General features: G+C 45.4%; 1 protein-coding gene across 5 annotated transcripts in view; it reads left to right on the forward strand.

The window, feature by feature from the left end:
• LOC129821963 (ubiquitin carboxyl-terminal hydrolase 2-like) overlaps positions 1-13989 on the forward strand; it is a 44705-nt gene extending 30716 nt beyond the window's left edge. For 2 of the 5 annotated variants that reach the window (XM_055879744.1, XM_055879745.1), the window contains exons 4-13: positions 6929-6979; positions 7908-8034; positions 8166-8277; positions 8817-8927; positions 9157-9221; positions 9855-9958; positions 10082-10241; positions 10596-10700; positions 10796-10916; positions 11870-13989. In XM_055879744.1, the coding sequence (XP_055735719.1) occupies positions 6929-6979; positions 7908-8034; positions 8166-8277; positions 8817-8927; positions 9157-9221; positions 9855-9958; positions 10082-10241; positions 10596-10700; positions 10796-10916; positions 11870-11954 (1041 nt within the window). In that variant the 3' untranslated portion in view covers positions 11955-13989. Of the gene's footprint in view, positions 1-2427; positions 3123-6928; positions 6980-7907; positions 8035-8165; positions 8278-8816; positions 8928-9156; positions 9222-9854; positions 9959-10081; positions 10242-10595; positions 10701-10795; positions 10917-11869 lie in introns of those variants that run through there. The other 3 variants (XM_055879747.1, XM_055879748.1, XM_055879746.1) reach the window with 3 other exon arrangements.
• Positions 13990-14097: the final 108 nt, after the last annotated feature.

Raw genomic sequence — 14097 nt, forward strand, 5'->3', positions numbered from 1 at the left:
ACTAACAGTGCTAAATGTTTATTACAGAGGGTGCAGTCAACACTTTTGTTTGTATTGATTAACAGCAAATTGACAGTGGTTTGTCAATTAATCCTATTTGTTCCGTGAGGAAAACATGTTCTACCCTACAATCTGTTTTACCATGTTGTAAAACCTCACCTTTTGTACTTCTCACCTTTGGTACTGAATGTAGCTAAAATATATTAGGCCTACCATATTCTCCTTCAGCAGAATTTTCACATTGCAGAGAAGGAGCTCTTCTTTACTAGGAATTTACAAAAGGTTTGATCCTGATGTTTCTCCCCATCTGCCACAACGAACAGAAGAGCCATACTGTAGGCATCACAGTTTGACCTTCAAATAGCCTGAAAACCTCATGCTGTGGCTGAGTTGCAGGTGTCAGAATAACAGTCTTCCTCTGTGAAGCTAACTACAGTTGAAGTCAGAAGTTTACATACACTTAGGTTGGAGTCATTAAAATTTGTTTTTCAACCACTCCACAAATGTCTTGTGAACAAACTATAGTTTTAGTAAGTCGGTTAGGACATCTACTTTGTGCATGACACAAGTCATTTTTCCAGCAATTGTTTACAGATTATTTCACTTAAAATTCACTGTATCACAATTCTAGTGGGTCAGAAGTTTACATACACTAAGTTGACTGTGCCTTTAAACAGCTTGGAAAATTCCAGAAAATTATGTCATGGCTTTAGAAGCTTCTGATAAGCTTATTGACATCATTTGAGTCAATTGGAGGTCTACCTGTGGATGTATTTTAAAGCCTATCTTCAAACTCAGTGCCTCTTTGCTTGACAACATGGGAAAATCAAAAGAAATCAGCCAAGACCTCATTAAAAAAATTGTAGACCTCAACAAGTCTGATTCATCCTTGGGAGCAATTTCCAAACGCCTGAAGGTACCACGTTCATCTGCACAAACAATAGTACGCAAGTATAAACAACATGGGACCACGCAGCCGTCATACCGCTCAGGAAGGAGACACATTCTGTCTCCTAGAGATGAACATACATTGGTGCGAAAAAGTGCAAATCAATCCCAGAACAACAGCAAGGGACCTTGTGAAGATGCTGGAGGAAACAGGTACAAAAGTATCTATGTCCACAGTACAACGAGTCCTATATCGCCATAACATGAAAGGCCGCTCAGCAAGGAAGAAGCCACTGCTCCAAAACCGCCATAAAAAAAACAGACTACGGTTTTCAACTGCACATGGGGACAAAGATCGTACTTTTTGGAGAAATGTCCTCTGGTCTGATAAGACAAAAACAGAACTGTTTGTCCATAATGACCATCGTTATGTTTGAAGGGAAAAGGGGGACGCTTGCAAGCCGAAGAACACCATCCCAACCGTGAAGCACGGGGTGGCAGCATCATGTTGTGGGGGGTGCTTTGCTGCAGGAGGGACTGGTGCACTTCACAAAATAGATGGTATCATTAGGAAGGAAAATTATGTGGACATATTGAAGCAAAATTTCAAGACATCAGTTAGGAAGTTAAAGCTTGGTCGCAAATGGGTCTTCCAAATGGACAATGACCCCAAGCATACTTCCAAAGTTGTCGAAAAATGACTTAAGGACAACAAAGTCAAGGTATTGGAGTGGCCATCACAAAGTCCTGACCTCATTCCTATAGATAATTTGTGGGCAGAAATGAAAAAGCATGTGTGAACAAGGAGGCCTACAAACCTGACTCAGTTACACCAGCTCTGTCAGGAGGAATGGACCAAAATTCACCCAACTTATTGTGGGAAGCTTGTGGAAGGATGCCCGAAACGTTTGACCCAAGATAAACAATTTAAAGGCAATGTTACCAAATACTAATTGAGTGTATGTAAACTTCTGACCCACTGGGAATGTAATGAACGAATTGAAAGCTGAAAGAAATCATTCTCTCTACTATTATACTGACATTTCACATTCTTAAAATGAAGTGGTGATGCTAACTAACCTAAACAGGGAGTTTTTTACTAGGATTAAATGTCAGGAATTGTGAAAAACGGAGTTTAAATGTATTTGGCTAAGGTGTATGTAAACTTCCGACTTCAACTGTATGAACTGTATGAAGATGTATTATTACAGCCATGGTCAATAGCCTAACAGATTATGAGCATGTAGTACAGTAGTAGTAGCCTACTCTCCCCAACACGATATACTGTACTCCGCTGAAATGTAGTCTTGCATTGAATAAATGGGTCTCACGCTGAGTAGCCCTTTAGAAAGGCCATATTCGACTGTGAATGTGTTGTATCTCATTGCTTGATGTATGGACAACGGGAATGAATGTTCCACGGGTGTCCTGTTCCACGGGTGTCCTCGGAAGCACCATTCGAGTAATAAGCATAAGCGTAATTCGTAGAAATGTGAATGGACCACTCTGACCGTGTTTGACGTCGGAGAGGTTTGTGGCAGCGGCTGACGTCTGTAGTACTAATCCGAAAAGAGGCGTGTCCTCGGGGTTGTAAAACGATGGAGAGGCAGTGGTCATTTACTTCTCAAACAGCCCGGTGATTGATATACTGCACGAGGGAAATTGTTTTGATTTGCGTATACTGAAGGTCTTCGATTTCTGAAATATATAGGGGAGAAAATAAGACATTGCTCAGTCTGTTTTCATTGCGAAACTATTTAATTCATGTAGTGTTTATGTGTTTTTTCATGATATCAGGAGTGCCAGTCTGGTATGTATCGCTTGTAAATCGAGTGTAGTTGAGATGAATGGCTCGGTTTTTTCATGACAACCGCAAAAAGGAAACGAATAAGCTCGAGCAAAAATACTAATACATTCGTAACGTTGGCTACACTTTCACACAAAGGTCCTGCGACATATAATATCAGGAGATCGAGCGCACAACTCCCGGTGAATCAAGAGCGCACCGGCTCTATCTGCCTGATACCGGCAGAGCATCAGAACACACCCGTAGCCGACTATATCAGACAGTCATCATGCCCAGCATGAGACAGTCATACACGGTGACCGTTCCCGAAGAACCCCCGGCCTCGGTTTTCCCGTTCTTGAAGCAAGAGATGCGGCGGAAAACCTCGAGCATGTCTGGCTCGGTGCTGGTGTCAACCTTTGTAGGACTTCTCATTAATCAAGCCAAGGTAAAAAAAAAAAGAAAAAAAAGAGAGGATATATTGGCACCAAGATAATCTATCGAATGTTTGTCTGCGTATTAGTTACAGTAATATATGTGTTGTTAATCAATAAGGAGGATTGATGTTGCGTTTCCTGGATGACAATCACTAGGGGTTCTTCTACACGGCATTGACAGCGATATAACATTGCAGCCACTCTAGCAGTAGCCTAAACCCCGCTAAACCTGTGTGGAGGATCAGTATTCTGGCAGGTCATTAGACTAGTTATATAATCTCAAATTAATCTCACTCCATAGCAGGCCTTTGATAAATTATATTACATAGCCTAGGCCTGTATCAAAATATATTTAGAATGGGGTTTTGTATTCTTTTTTATTATGCAACATCTGTAATATCATATGGGACAATATGTCCCACCCTCTCGCTATTTTTATCCATAATTCCATGTCTTTAGAGAGAAACAAATCAAGGTAAAATTGTTGGTCAAGGGTTCTATTTTCAGACTGATGTTGAAATCATCTGACATGAGCTAATGGTGTTTACGGCTCTAGCAGGGACTGGATAACTCGTTGGTCAACAGTCATCCACTATAGTCTAATGATTAACGATTTTATTACAACCTTCAACGTTGACACTTCATTGATCGTCTTCAATAATCCGGGTTCATCCTAGAGAGAGTGTATTGTATTGAACGTTTCAATGAAACAAACTCAATAGAAGGACTGACTGAAAGCACCTGGCTACTCTGTCTTTGGCTCCCAGGCTTCGCTCTCATGAGGTGAAAGCCTGTGGCAGACGCTGGTATCTGGCTATCACAATGAAGAGTGTGGTTTTTTTCTTCTCTCGCTTGTCCCTCAAAGGTTTTATCTATGGCTCATATTAGGTCTTGTGAGGCTTTTCTATAACCTGTTTTGGGAACGTGTTGCTATTGTTTCAGTGCATTATCTTGGTCTTGAATAGTCTGAGAGACAGTGGATGTAAATATCAATTGATTAAGCTGGTCCATGACTGGTCCATCCATGACTCATCCATGACTGGTCAGTCACTTTGGTGGGTTGCTGTTGTTGTTGTCCCCCAGCAGGGGCCAGGCACAGGAAGGTCAGAACATGCTGTTCTCCATCTCCAGCAGCTCTCACTCAACACAACACAACACTGCTGCCAGCTAATGATTATAGCGCATTCCATGGAGCAAGGTGGAACCGTGTCAGGCAGGCCCAGGCCTACTCAACCCATTCAGGGCTCAACTTGTACCTGGCTGTTTCATCATGAGATAGTTCAGCTCAGTATCAATGTCAGTGGCAGTGACTGCTAAGGGCCACGGAACCCAAAACAGCTAAACAACAGATAACATTTAAATCAAATGTCTCGGATTGATAGTGTGGTGGCAGTAATCATGTTATGTGTAAATACATTGAGAATGCAAGGCAATTCATTAATCAGTCTCTGTGTTATGTGAAAACTAGGCCAAATGTGTATCTGTAAATGGAATGACAGTAGACTAGAGATTGGTCTACTGTAGCTACAGTTTGAACCAAACACTGCCTATTACCGAATGGCCTCCATCATGGATTGGAGTAATGGATGTGCCTGGGCATGTTTAACGCTCCACATAGCCTGGTCCTAGAAGTGTTCTTGCATGACAATAGGAGTTGGCAAGACAGCATGGGACCTGCACGGCTAGCATTCAGACAGAGAGTACAATATTGGTCCATTTGCACAGATATTCTTCATTTTTTGCTGTCACACAACACAAGTTGGGTGCAGCACAGGGGCAGTATACAGGGATATTGAAGCCGGTAACGCTGCCTGTTCCTCAAATTTCACCGCAGGCAGCTCGGGGGGTTTGAACCGGCAACCTTCTGATCACAAGGTGATTAGTGCACTGCTATGATGATTAACAGCAGTGGGCTTCTTGCATGTGCCGGGACTTGTCACACCACTGTGAAGACTAGAGTTCTAGAACTAAGTTTATCATCAAAGGTTAATGAATAAGACATTTTCATAATGGGTGACACTGATTCATTCATCTGTTGCTAGTCCAAAGAAGAACACTGGTCGGTCAGTCAGTTAATCAGTAAGTCACACTAAAGCCCTTGCCAGATGTTGTGAGTGTGACCAAGTGCGTTTGTCATATTGTCCTCTAGCTTGTTCATGTAAAAATAGCGTTCCCTGGGAGAGAGGCTGTCAGGATGACTTCTGCAGTGACAGTCACACCGCTCTGACAGCAACCAGCCAATGAGAACGCGGCAGCAAGTTCTGAAGGAAAGGTGCTATTTTGGGCTCTGATGATATTACTCAGCAAAGTACGGCACATGGTGACGTCATGGGGCTCATTCCGGGAAAACTGTTCTGGAGGTGAAAAGCGGTGTGAGTTTGTTATGAGCATTATCCAGTATGATCCTTGCCTTGCAGCGACCTAATAATCTGCCCGTCCTCCTGAAGTGTAGCCTACACTCGCACACTACTTGCCACCAATGTAAAAGCATTGGATTTGTGTAGGCTACAAAAGGAATCATACCAGTCAATTCCTTTCAAATGAAGGGAAGTGAACAAGTGAATACTAGGGGGAAATGAGATTATTGTCTCGGACAGTAGGAACCAACCCACTACAAGGAACTGACTGTATACCAATAAATGACAACAGGGAATGTTTTGTTCATGTGGTCGCGGACTAATAAATCACTTTATTTTACGTTGGAATTGAGAAAGAAGGATTTAGATAATCCTGAGTTAATTAAACTGTTGGATGGGTTTTTCTATTCTGTTGGGAAAGGGGGACAGATGGCGTGGGGTTATTTATGTAATAGTAAAACGCTACAGCCCGTCCCAAGTTTGTGTTCTCATAACTGGAACAAACTGTCTGGTTGAACTCCCAGACACCAGGAGCTCATGGGTGTGTGTCTGTTTTTCACTGTGTGTCCCGTGGTGATTGGTCACTCCTGCGGTCATGGGGGGAGACTAGGGAGGGAGGCTATATGAGCCAGAACAGAACATGCAGGTGAGAGTTACTGGAGAGCTTAAGTCAGGGTCACTTCAGTGTTATATTGAGTTCCTCTGGAAGCTGGATCGGGTTTCCTCTCCTGTTCCCCAGCAGCGCTGTGCTCGACATCAACCCATAAAAACATCATTGTGTCAGGTTTTTGGCCTGTCTGACTCTGCGTGAACTGTACTCTACCTATCCCAGTCTCCCTTCCTCCTGGTCTAAATGTGGGGACTGTATCATTGTGATGGGGCCTTGTGTTCACTTGTGTTCAAAGTACTAGGCATAAATAATTGATTGTAGCATTTCTACAGAGGCCTCAAAGCACAGCACATTGCATTCCATATTAAAGAGATATGTACTTCATGTAAAGTTTTGTCCACAGTCGTATTGGTGCTTTGGTAATTACTTCCATTACTACTCAATTATAAAACGACAGAACTTATATAATTAAACTGCAGTGACGTCAGTCATGTTCTTTTCTACAAAGCCCTTATTCTACATTTGTAGACCGTTATCCACTTAAAAGCCTTTAGGCTATTGCTAAGCCAAGATGTTTCAGTTGTGTAGGAAACGCTGCACATCTGAGGTACGGTGTGATTCCCTCTGAATTGAAACAGGACCAGGCTAATGTTCGACAAAGAATATGTCCATCTTTACATCGTATAGCATTTCTAGTAGCCTAACCGACAGTAGAACGGCCCCCGTTTTCTGAGCATGGCCCCCCATGTGTATCGCACACGTCCTTCCACCGTAGGCCCATGTAGAGATCCCATTCTCTCACGTGCTTTTGTCGTAAATGTTTTCCTTGTCGTGTTCTTCTCCTCCCCAGAACTCCAAGAGTGCCCAGGGCCTGGTGGGCCTACGGAACCTGGGAAATACCGTAAGTAATGGCCTGGGTGCACACACACACTCATACATGTGTACACACACACACACACACATATTTCTACTATATTTAGGGCTCTATTCATATGTGTTGTGTAATAAACGTGGAATATTGTGTACCGAAAAATAGTGTAATCCCATGTCCTATCCTCTGCCATTGGCTTAAGGGCTGTGTTTTGATATCACGAACACTTTTCCTTAGCTAGTCTATTTCCATTTGCTGAGATTATTTGCCATGCCATCTCATGGCTCTACAAACAGGAGGGGAGGGGACAGGGGAGGGGGCATTTGCCAGGCAACAGCGAGAAGGATGGGTCCCGAAATAAACTGTCTACTTGCACAGTAACCTTATCAGAGTGCTTCTGCTGCACTCTGTACCGGCTGGGGGACTTGACTGTCTCTCGCTCTCTCTATCCCTGCTACCTTTCATTCACTCAGCCCGCTGTTCCTCGTTTTCCCCATGCTAGCATGTGTAACATGTGATGTTAATTGTTCATTTTTTATTTAACTAGGCAAGTCAGTTAAGAATAAATTCTTATTTACAATGACGGCCTACTGGAGTACAGTGGGTCAACTGCCTTGTTCAGGGGCAGAGCGACAGATTTTTACCTTGTCAGCTCAGGGATTCGATCTAGCAACCTTGCGGTTACTGGCTCTAACCACTAGGCTACCTGCCACTCCATGCATGCATGTATGTAACAAAAAAATATCTAAAAATAACTTCAGCAGACACGATTTCACCTCTGCACATTTGTCTTCAACATTGAAACCGTTATTGTCAAATTATTGTGTATGCAGGAATTATTTTTTAAATATATTTCTCAACAATCTCGATTTTGAAGCTGTAACTTCCTGCACCACAAACAGCATGGTAGTGTGTGTGTTAACCCTCTTCTGAAGACTGTGTGTGTGTGTCTCTACAGTGCTTCATGAACTCCATCCTGCAGTGTCTCAGTAACACACACAACCTCCGGGACTACTGTCTGCACAACTCCCACCGACGCGACCTTAACAAAAACAGCCGCACCAACACCGGAGCGCTCATGGAGGGTGAGACAGCTAGCCGAAGTCCCCTGCAGTCAATGAATGCTGAACATAGTATTTACCAGCCAGTCCCCCATTTGACAATGTCTGCCCTTATTTCGAGGGAATCTGATCTATCTTCCTGGTTGTGCTTCTAGAATTTGCCAAGCTCCTCCAGACCATGTGGACGTCCTCGAGCAGCGAGGCGGTCGGCCCCTCAGAGTTCAAAACTCAGATCCAGAGATACGCCCCCCGATTCGTGGGATACAAGTATGTGTTGTTCCTCAACTAACTATTCACCAAGGCTACCTGTGAAATGGCACCCTATTCCCTATATAGTGCACTACTTTTGACCAGAGCCCTATGGCACCCTATTCCCTATATAGTGCACTACTTTTGACAACAGCAGAGCCCTATGGGCCTTAGTGTAAAATGTGTGCACTTTATACAGATGTAGGATCTTAATTTGAACCAGTATGCTACAGCAAGGAAATAATTCTGCAGCAACAGGTAATGTGAATTATTACGTGGATTATTATTAACAGACATTTTTGTAGAGATTGATCCATTTTTCGTAAGGGAAAATCAAGTCAGAAATTTCTAAGTGGAAATGACAAACTTCAGAAGCGTTTTTAAACTTCAAATACACTGCAAGTTTGACATTTCCTAAGATCCTACATCTGTAGGGAATAGGTTGCCATAGAGGCACTCGAAATCGAATACCTTTGTATCAGTAATGGTATTGTAGATGATTTTCCAATGCGTAAAAAAATGACTTGTGTTTTGTCTGTCTGTGTCCCTCCCTCCAGCCAACAGGATGCCCAGGAGTTCCTGCGCTTCCTGCTGGACGGGCTGCACAACGAGGTAAACCGGGTCACGGTGCGGCCGCGGGGCAGCTCGGAGGACTTTGACCACTTGCCGTGAGTGTCTCCTGCTCTTTCTCTCTCCATGAACTACCGTGGGACTATGGTCAAGAGAATGTTAACTGGGAGAGTAGGGCACGGCCAGGGCTGCAGCATGTCCCATATTATTAGTACGCATCAGTCGGTGTGGAGGCGTGACGCCTCGTGGATTTACAAGAGGGGAGGCGTGGGAGCAGTGAGCATGAATACTGACACACCCTCTCCTGTCCGGTCGTCCCTCCCACAGTGACCGAGAGAAAGGGGATAGAATGTGGAGCAAGTACCTGGAGAGAGAGGACAGCAAAGTAGTGGGTAAGGGCACGCATCAACACCCACAGGGGTTGAGTAACACTGTGTGCTGTTAATAAATTGTGTTTCCATGTGTAGTCTGTTGATTGATGTAGTGCGTATGTGCGCAGGTTGGCATTTATTGTCATGAATCTCTCCCTGGGGGCAGCTCTGCAGAGTGGTCACTAGCTGGCACTGCCACAAAGTCAAATAAATCTGTTTTTTTAACCTTAATCTTAACCACATCGCTAACCTTAATGCCTAACCTTAAATGAAGACCAAAAAGCAACTTTTTGTAATCATACATTTTTACGATATAACTAGGCAATTTTGACTTTGCAGCTGGCCCATCTAGAGGAAATTGCTCAGTTTTGCCTCCAGGGCAAGATTCATGACAAGACAGACACATCAATCTGCCGTGCATGCATGTGTGTGTGTCTGAGTGTGTGTGTGTCTGAGTGTGTGTGTGCCTGAGTGTGTGTGTGTGTCTGAGTGTGTGTGTGTGTGTGTGTGTGTGTGTGTGTGTGTGTGTGTGTGTGTGTGTGTGTGTGTGTGTGTGTGTGTGTGTGTGTGTGTGTGTGTGTGTGTGTGTGTGTGTGTGTGTGTGTGTGTGTGTGAGGGGGTAGTAATGGTCTCTCTCTGCCCTGTCCTCCACAGACCTGTTTGTGGGTCAGCTGAAGAGCTCGTTGACATGCAGCACATGTGGCTACTGCTCCACTGTCTTTGACCCCTTCTGGGATCTCTCGCTACCCATCGCAAAGGTCAGTGTCGACAATGCACACCAGCTTCTTCCCCACAGTGTTGCACATTCACCGTTCACCAGACCCACATATAGTCCCAGCATTTTTATGTCACCTAAATGTGCCGCGTGTCCATGTGTCAAGAAGGGCTACGGAGAAGTGAGTCTGATGGACTGCGTGAGTCTCTTCACCAAAGAGGACGTGCTCGACGGAGATGAAAAACCAACGTGCTACAGGTGTAAAGCCAGAAGAAGATGCACAAAGAAGTTCACTGTACAGAAATTCCCCAAGATCTTAGTGCTTCGTATCCTTTCTCAAGCCGCTCATATTTGTAGGCTCCATTTGTCCGATAGTACTCTATCCCATTAGATGTTATAGAGGAGAGAGGAGTTGGCTGACGCCTGGTCCCAGATCTGTATATAATGTACTTATGCCAACACATCATGTATGAGACAATTGTAGTCCGAGGAGTTGGTTATGGTTCAACTAAAACACACAGATCTGGGACCAGCCTAGAAGTGCTCTCTGTTGCTATAAGAGGCTTGCCTATGTGTTAATGTATGTATGTGAACCTTCATATGAAACCCACCCAAGGTTCCATATGAAGCCCCTGCTTCCGCCCTACACTGCTTTTTCCTTTACCCACCGACTTGTCCAGATCTGAAACGCTTCTCTGAAGCGCGGAGAACCAGCAAACTGTCCACATTTGTCAACTTCCCCATGGAGAAACTGGACCTCAGGGAGTTTGCCTCGGAAAACAGCAGTGAGTGCCATCGTCTGTCGGGTAGAATCGTCTGTCGAGGTACGACAATGGCATTCTACTGATTCCTCTCTTTCCCCTGTCCCTTTCCCCCACAGTAAACGCAGTTTATAACCTGTACGCAGTGTCCAATCACTCAGGCACGACCATGGGCGGCCACTACACAGCGTACTGTCGCAACCCCACCTCGGGAGAATGGTACACGTTCAATGACTCCAGGTATATCTTTCCCTCTCCCTTTATCAAACTACACCACCCACAAGGCTCTGCTAGCAAACCATACTGCTCAGAACTGAGCTCATTAGCGTTGAATCGACTGGAAATCTTAGAACACTGGAAATACTCCTGTTTAGAACATTCGAGCACTCTTCCACCTCACTCCATACACAGGGTACATCTGAAATGGCACCCTATTCCCTTTATAGTGCACTACTTTTATCACTAGTCTGGTCAACAGTAGTGCACCACTTTATACAGTAGGGAATAGGATGTTGTTTAGAATGGACCACCACATTGTAGGACCTCTGTGTAACAAATGATCTGCTGGGTCTCATGTTGAGAGTGCTAGAGCAGAGAGTGTCAGGGAGAGGACATGAAGAGCCTGTGTCCGTCCGTCTGTCCTGCTTGCTGGCTACATACCATTCACCCAGAGCTACTTGCTTTCTTAATAACATTGCCTCTCCTAAATTCTGTCAAGTGTGCAGTAGCCTACCTCCTCACCCCCTCTGCGCCACCCCCTCTCTTCTCCTCGCTCTCTCACCTCTCTCCCACTCATTGCCTCGTGAGAGCCTCTCTCTCTCTCTCTCTCTCTCTCTCTCTCTCTCTCTCAGCAGCCACCTGTCTTCTTTCCCTGCTCCTCCGCTCTCATTCATTATGCAGTTCTCTCTCTCTCCTGTTTTTTCCCTCCCTTTCCTCCTTTAACCTTATCTATGCTTAATGCACAGTATGATAGTACCCACGCAATGTTACTCTAAAAACTCTCTGCCGTAAAACTAGTACCTTTGTTAGAAAACAACTGTCTGAATACACCATCCATTTTCATGGTTTTGTGACATAATAGTGGAACATAATTGCATTTCTCCAATAACATTGTCAATTCGTTGCACCGTTATGACTGTCAACAACATTACAGCTCATTCACATGCATCCCCTCTTCCTCTCTCCCCTCACAGAGTATCGCCAATGTCCTCCAGCCAAGTGCGCAGCAGTGACGCCTACGTGCTGTTCTACGAGCTGGCCTCCTCCTCGCGGATGTGAGGGCCTCCCGGAGGAGGAGGTGGAGGGCACTGCGGACGGCGGGAGGGAGGAGGAAGAGGAGGAGGGCAAAGCCAGGCCCTTTAAGACTAATCACATCCACAAGAGACTACAACTCCCCCCTCCCCAACTCCATCCACAACAGAGAGAGGCTACTACTCCCCCCTCCCCAACTCCATCCACAACAGAGAGAGGCTACTACTCCCCAACTCTATCCATAACAGAGAGGCTACTACTCCCCCCTCCCCAACTCCATCCACAACAGAGAGAGACTACTACTCCCCCCTCCCCAACTCCATCCACAACAGAGAGAGACTACTACTCCCCCCTCCCCAACTCCATCCACAACAGAGAGAGACTACTACTCCCCCCTCCCCAACTCCATCCACAACAGAGAGAGACTACTACTCCCCCCTCCCCAACTCCATCCACAACAGAGAGAGGCTACTACTCCCCCCTCCCCAACTCCATCCATAACAGAGAGGCTACTACTCCCCAACTCTATCCATAACAGAGAGACTACTACTCCCCCCTCCCCAACTCCATCCACAACAGAGAGAGACTACTACTCCCCCCTCCCCAACTCCATCCACAACAGAGAGAGACTACTACTCCCCCCTCCCCAACTCCATCCACAACAGAGAGAGGCTACTACTCCCCCCTCCCCAACTCCATCCATAACAGAGAGAGGCTACTACTCCCCCCTCCCCAACTCCATCCACAACAGAGAGAGACTACTACTCCCCCCTCCCCAACTCTATCCACAACAGAGAGAGACTACTACTCCCCCCTCCCCAACTCCATCCACAACAGAGAGAGACTACTACTCCCCCCACCCCAACTCCATCCACAACAGAGAGAGACTACTACTCCCCCCTCCCCAACTCCATCCACAACAGAGAGAGACTACTACTCCCCCCTCCCCAACTCCATCCACAACAGAGAGAGACTACTACTCCCCCCTCCCCAACTCTATCCACAACAGAGAGAGACTACTACTCCCCCCTCCCCAACTCCATCCACAACAGAGAGAGACTACTACTCCCCCCTCCCCAACTCCATCCACAACAGAGAGAGGCTACTTCTACTGCTGGACGTCCACCCTCAGACTATGGAAACACTACAGGAATCTGTCATCTTTGCAGTTGCCGTTCAACTCAGCCCTCCTCACTCTCTCTTCTCTCTGCCGCATCGCTCTCTCTCTGCTCTTGGAGAGCAGGGTGGTCGGAGTAGTCGGCCTGTGCCTGTGCTTGTGTGGTGCGCGTGTGTCTCAGAGAGTATGTGTGTTAGGCTAAGACAGGGGAGCATCTCCAAGCAATAAAAACCAATCGTCTCCGAAGTCACTCTCTATGCACTGCAACAAACGAAACTCTCATCCCGACCGCACCTTCTTCTCTTCTTGTTCGAGATCGCCTCAATATTCAAAGACATCGTTTCAATTTTTGTTTTGGATTTTCTTGTTGATTTTTGTATTGGTATTACCACCATCATCACGGTGGAAGATCAACTGAACTGTGTTGCTGCGTCGCCCCCTGCTGACGGGTTGGAGTAGAACAATATGGAGCCGTCAGAAAGTCTTCTTCCCACACCGCTCACACAAACCTAAGTGCCCCCTCCTGCTGACCCACTGCAATGTCTCATCCCAGTTTCTCTGTTCAGCTGTGTACAGTTCTACTCTGTCCTCTCACTGCTGCTCTCTCTCTCTCTTTCTATCCTTGTCCTGCATCTTCCTCTCTGAAGGTGGGGGGGGGGGGCAGGTTGTCCTCTTGAGAGTGCTATGTGTTCAGAGGATGCCCTGTACCTAATGTTATTTTCTTCAGTGTGGCTGCTACTGATGTTTTAAAGTGCTGTGAATGAAAGGACGATCCAGTAGGAAGTAATACCATTGATCACAATCTTGTCAGTATGGATTTGTTCATCCTCAATTGTCATGCCATTGAACAACATGGAAAGAATGTTTAAAAAAAAAAACATATCTGTATATTTTTATATTCTGATGCAATATAGAGAATGTACTATACAGTGGTGCTGAAAAGACCTGTTCGTGTGTTCAGTTCATTTAACAGGTGAATGAGAAAGGCTCTTAATTATGCTTACAGGTGACTTACATGTGATACGAGTCATACTTTTTAACAGTGGCAGTCAA

Source organism: Salvelinus fontinalis, chromosome 24 (assembly GCF_029448725.1).
Source record: "Salvelinus fontinalis isolate EN_2023a chromosome 24, ASM2944872v1, whole genome shotgun sequence".
NCBI classification, from domain to species: domain Eukaryota; kingdom Metazoa; phylum Chordata; class Actinopteri; order Salmoniformes; family Salmonidae; genus Salvelinus; species Salvelinus fontinalis.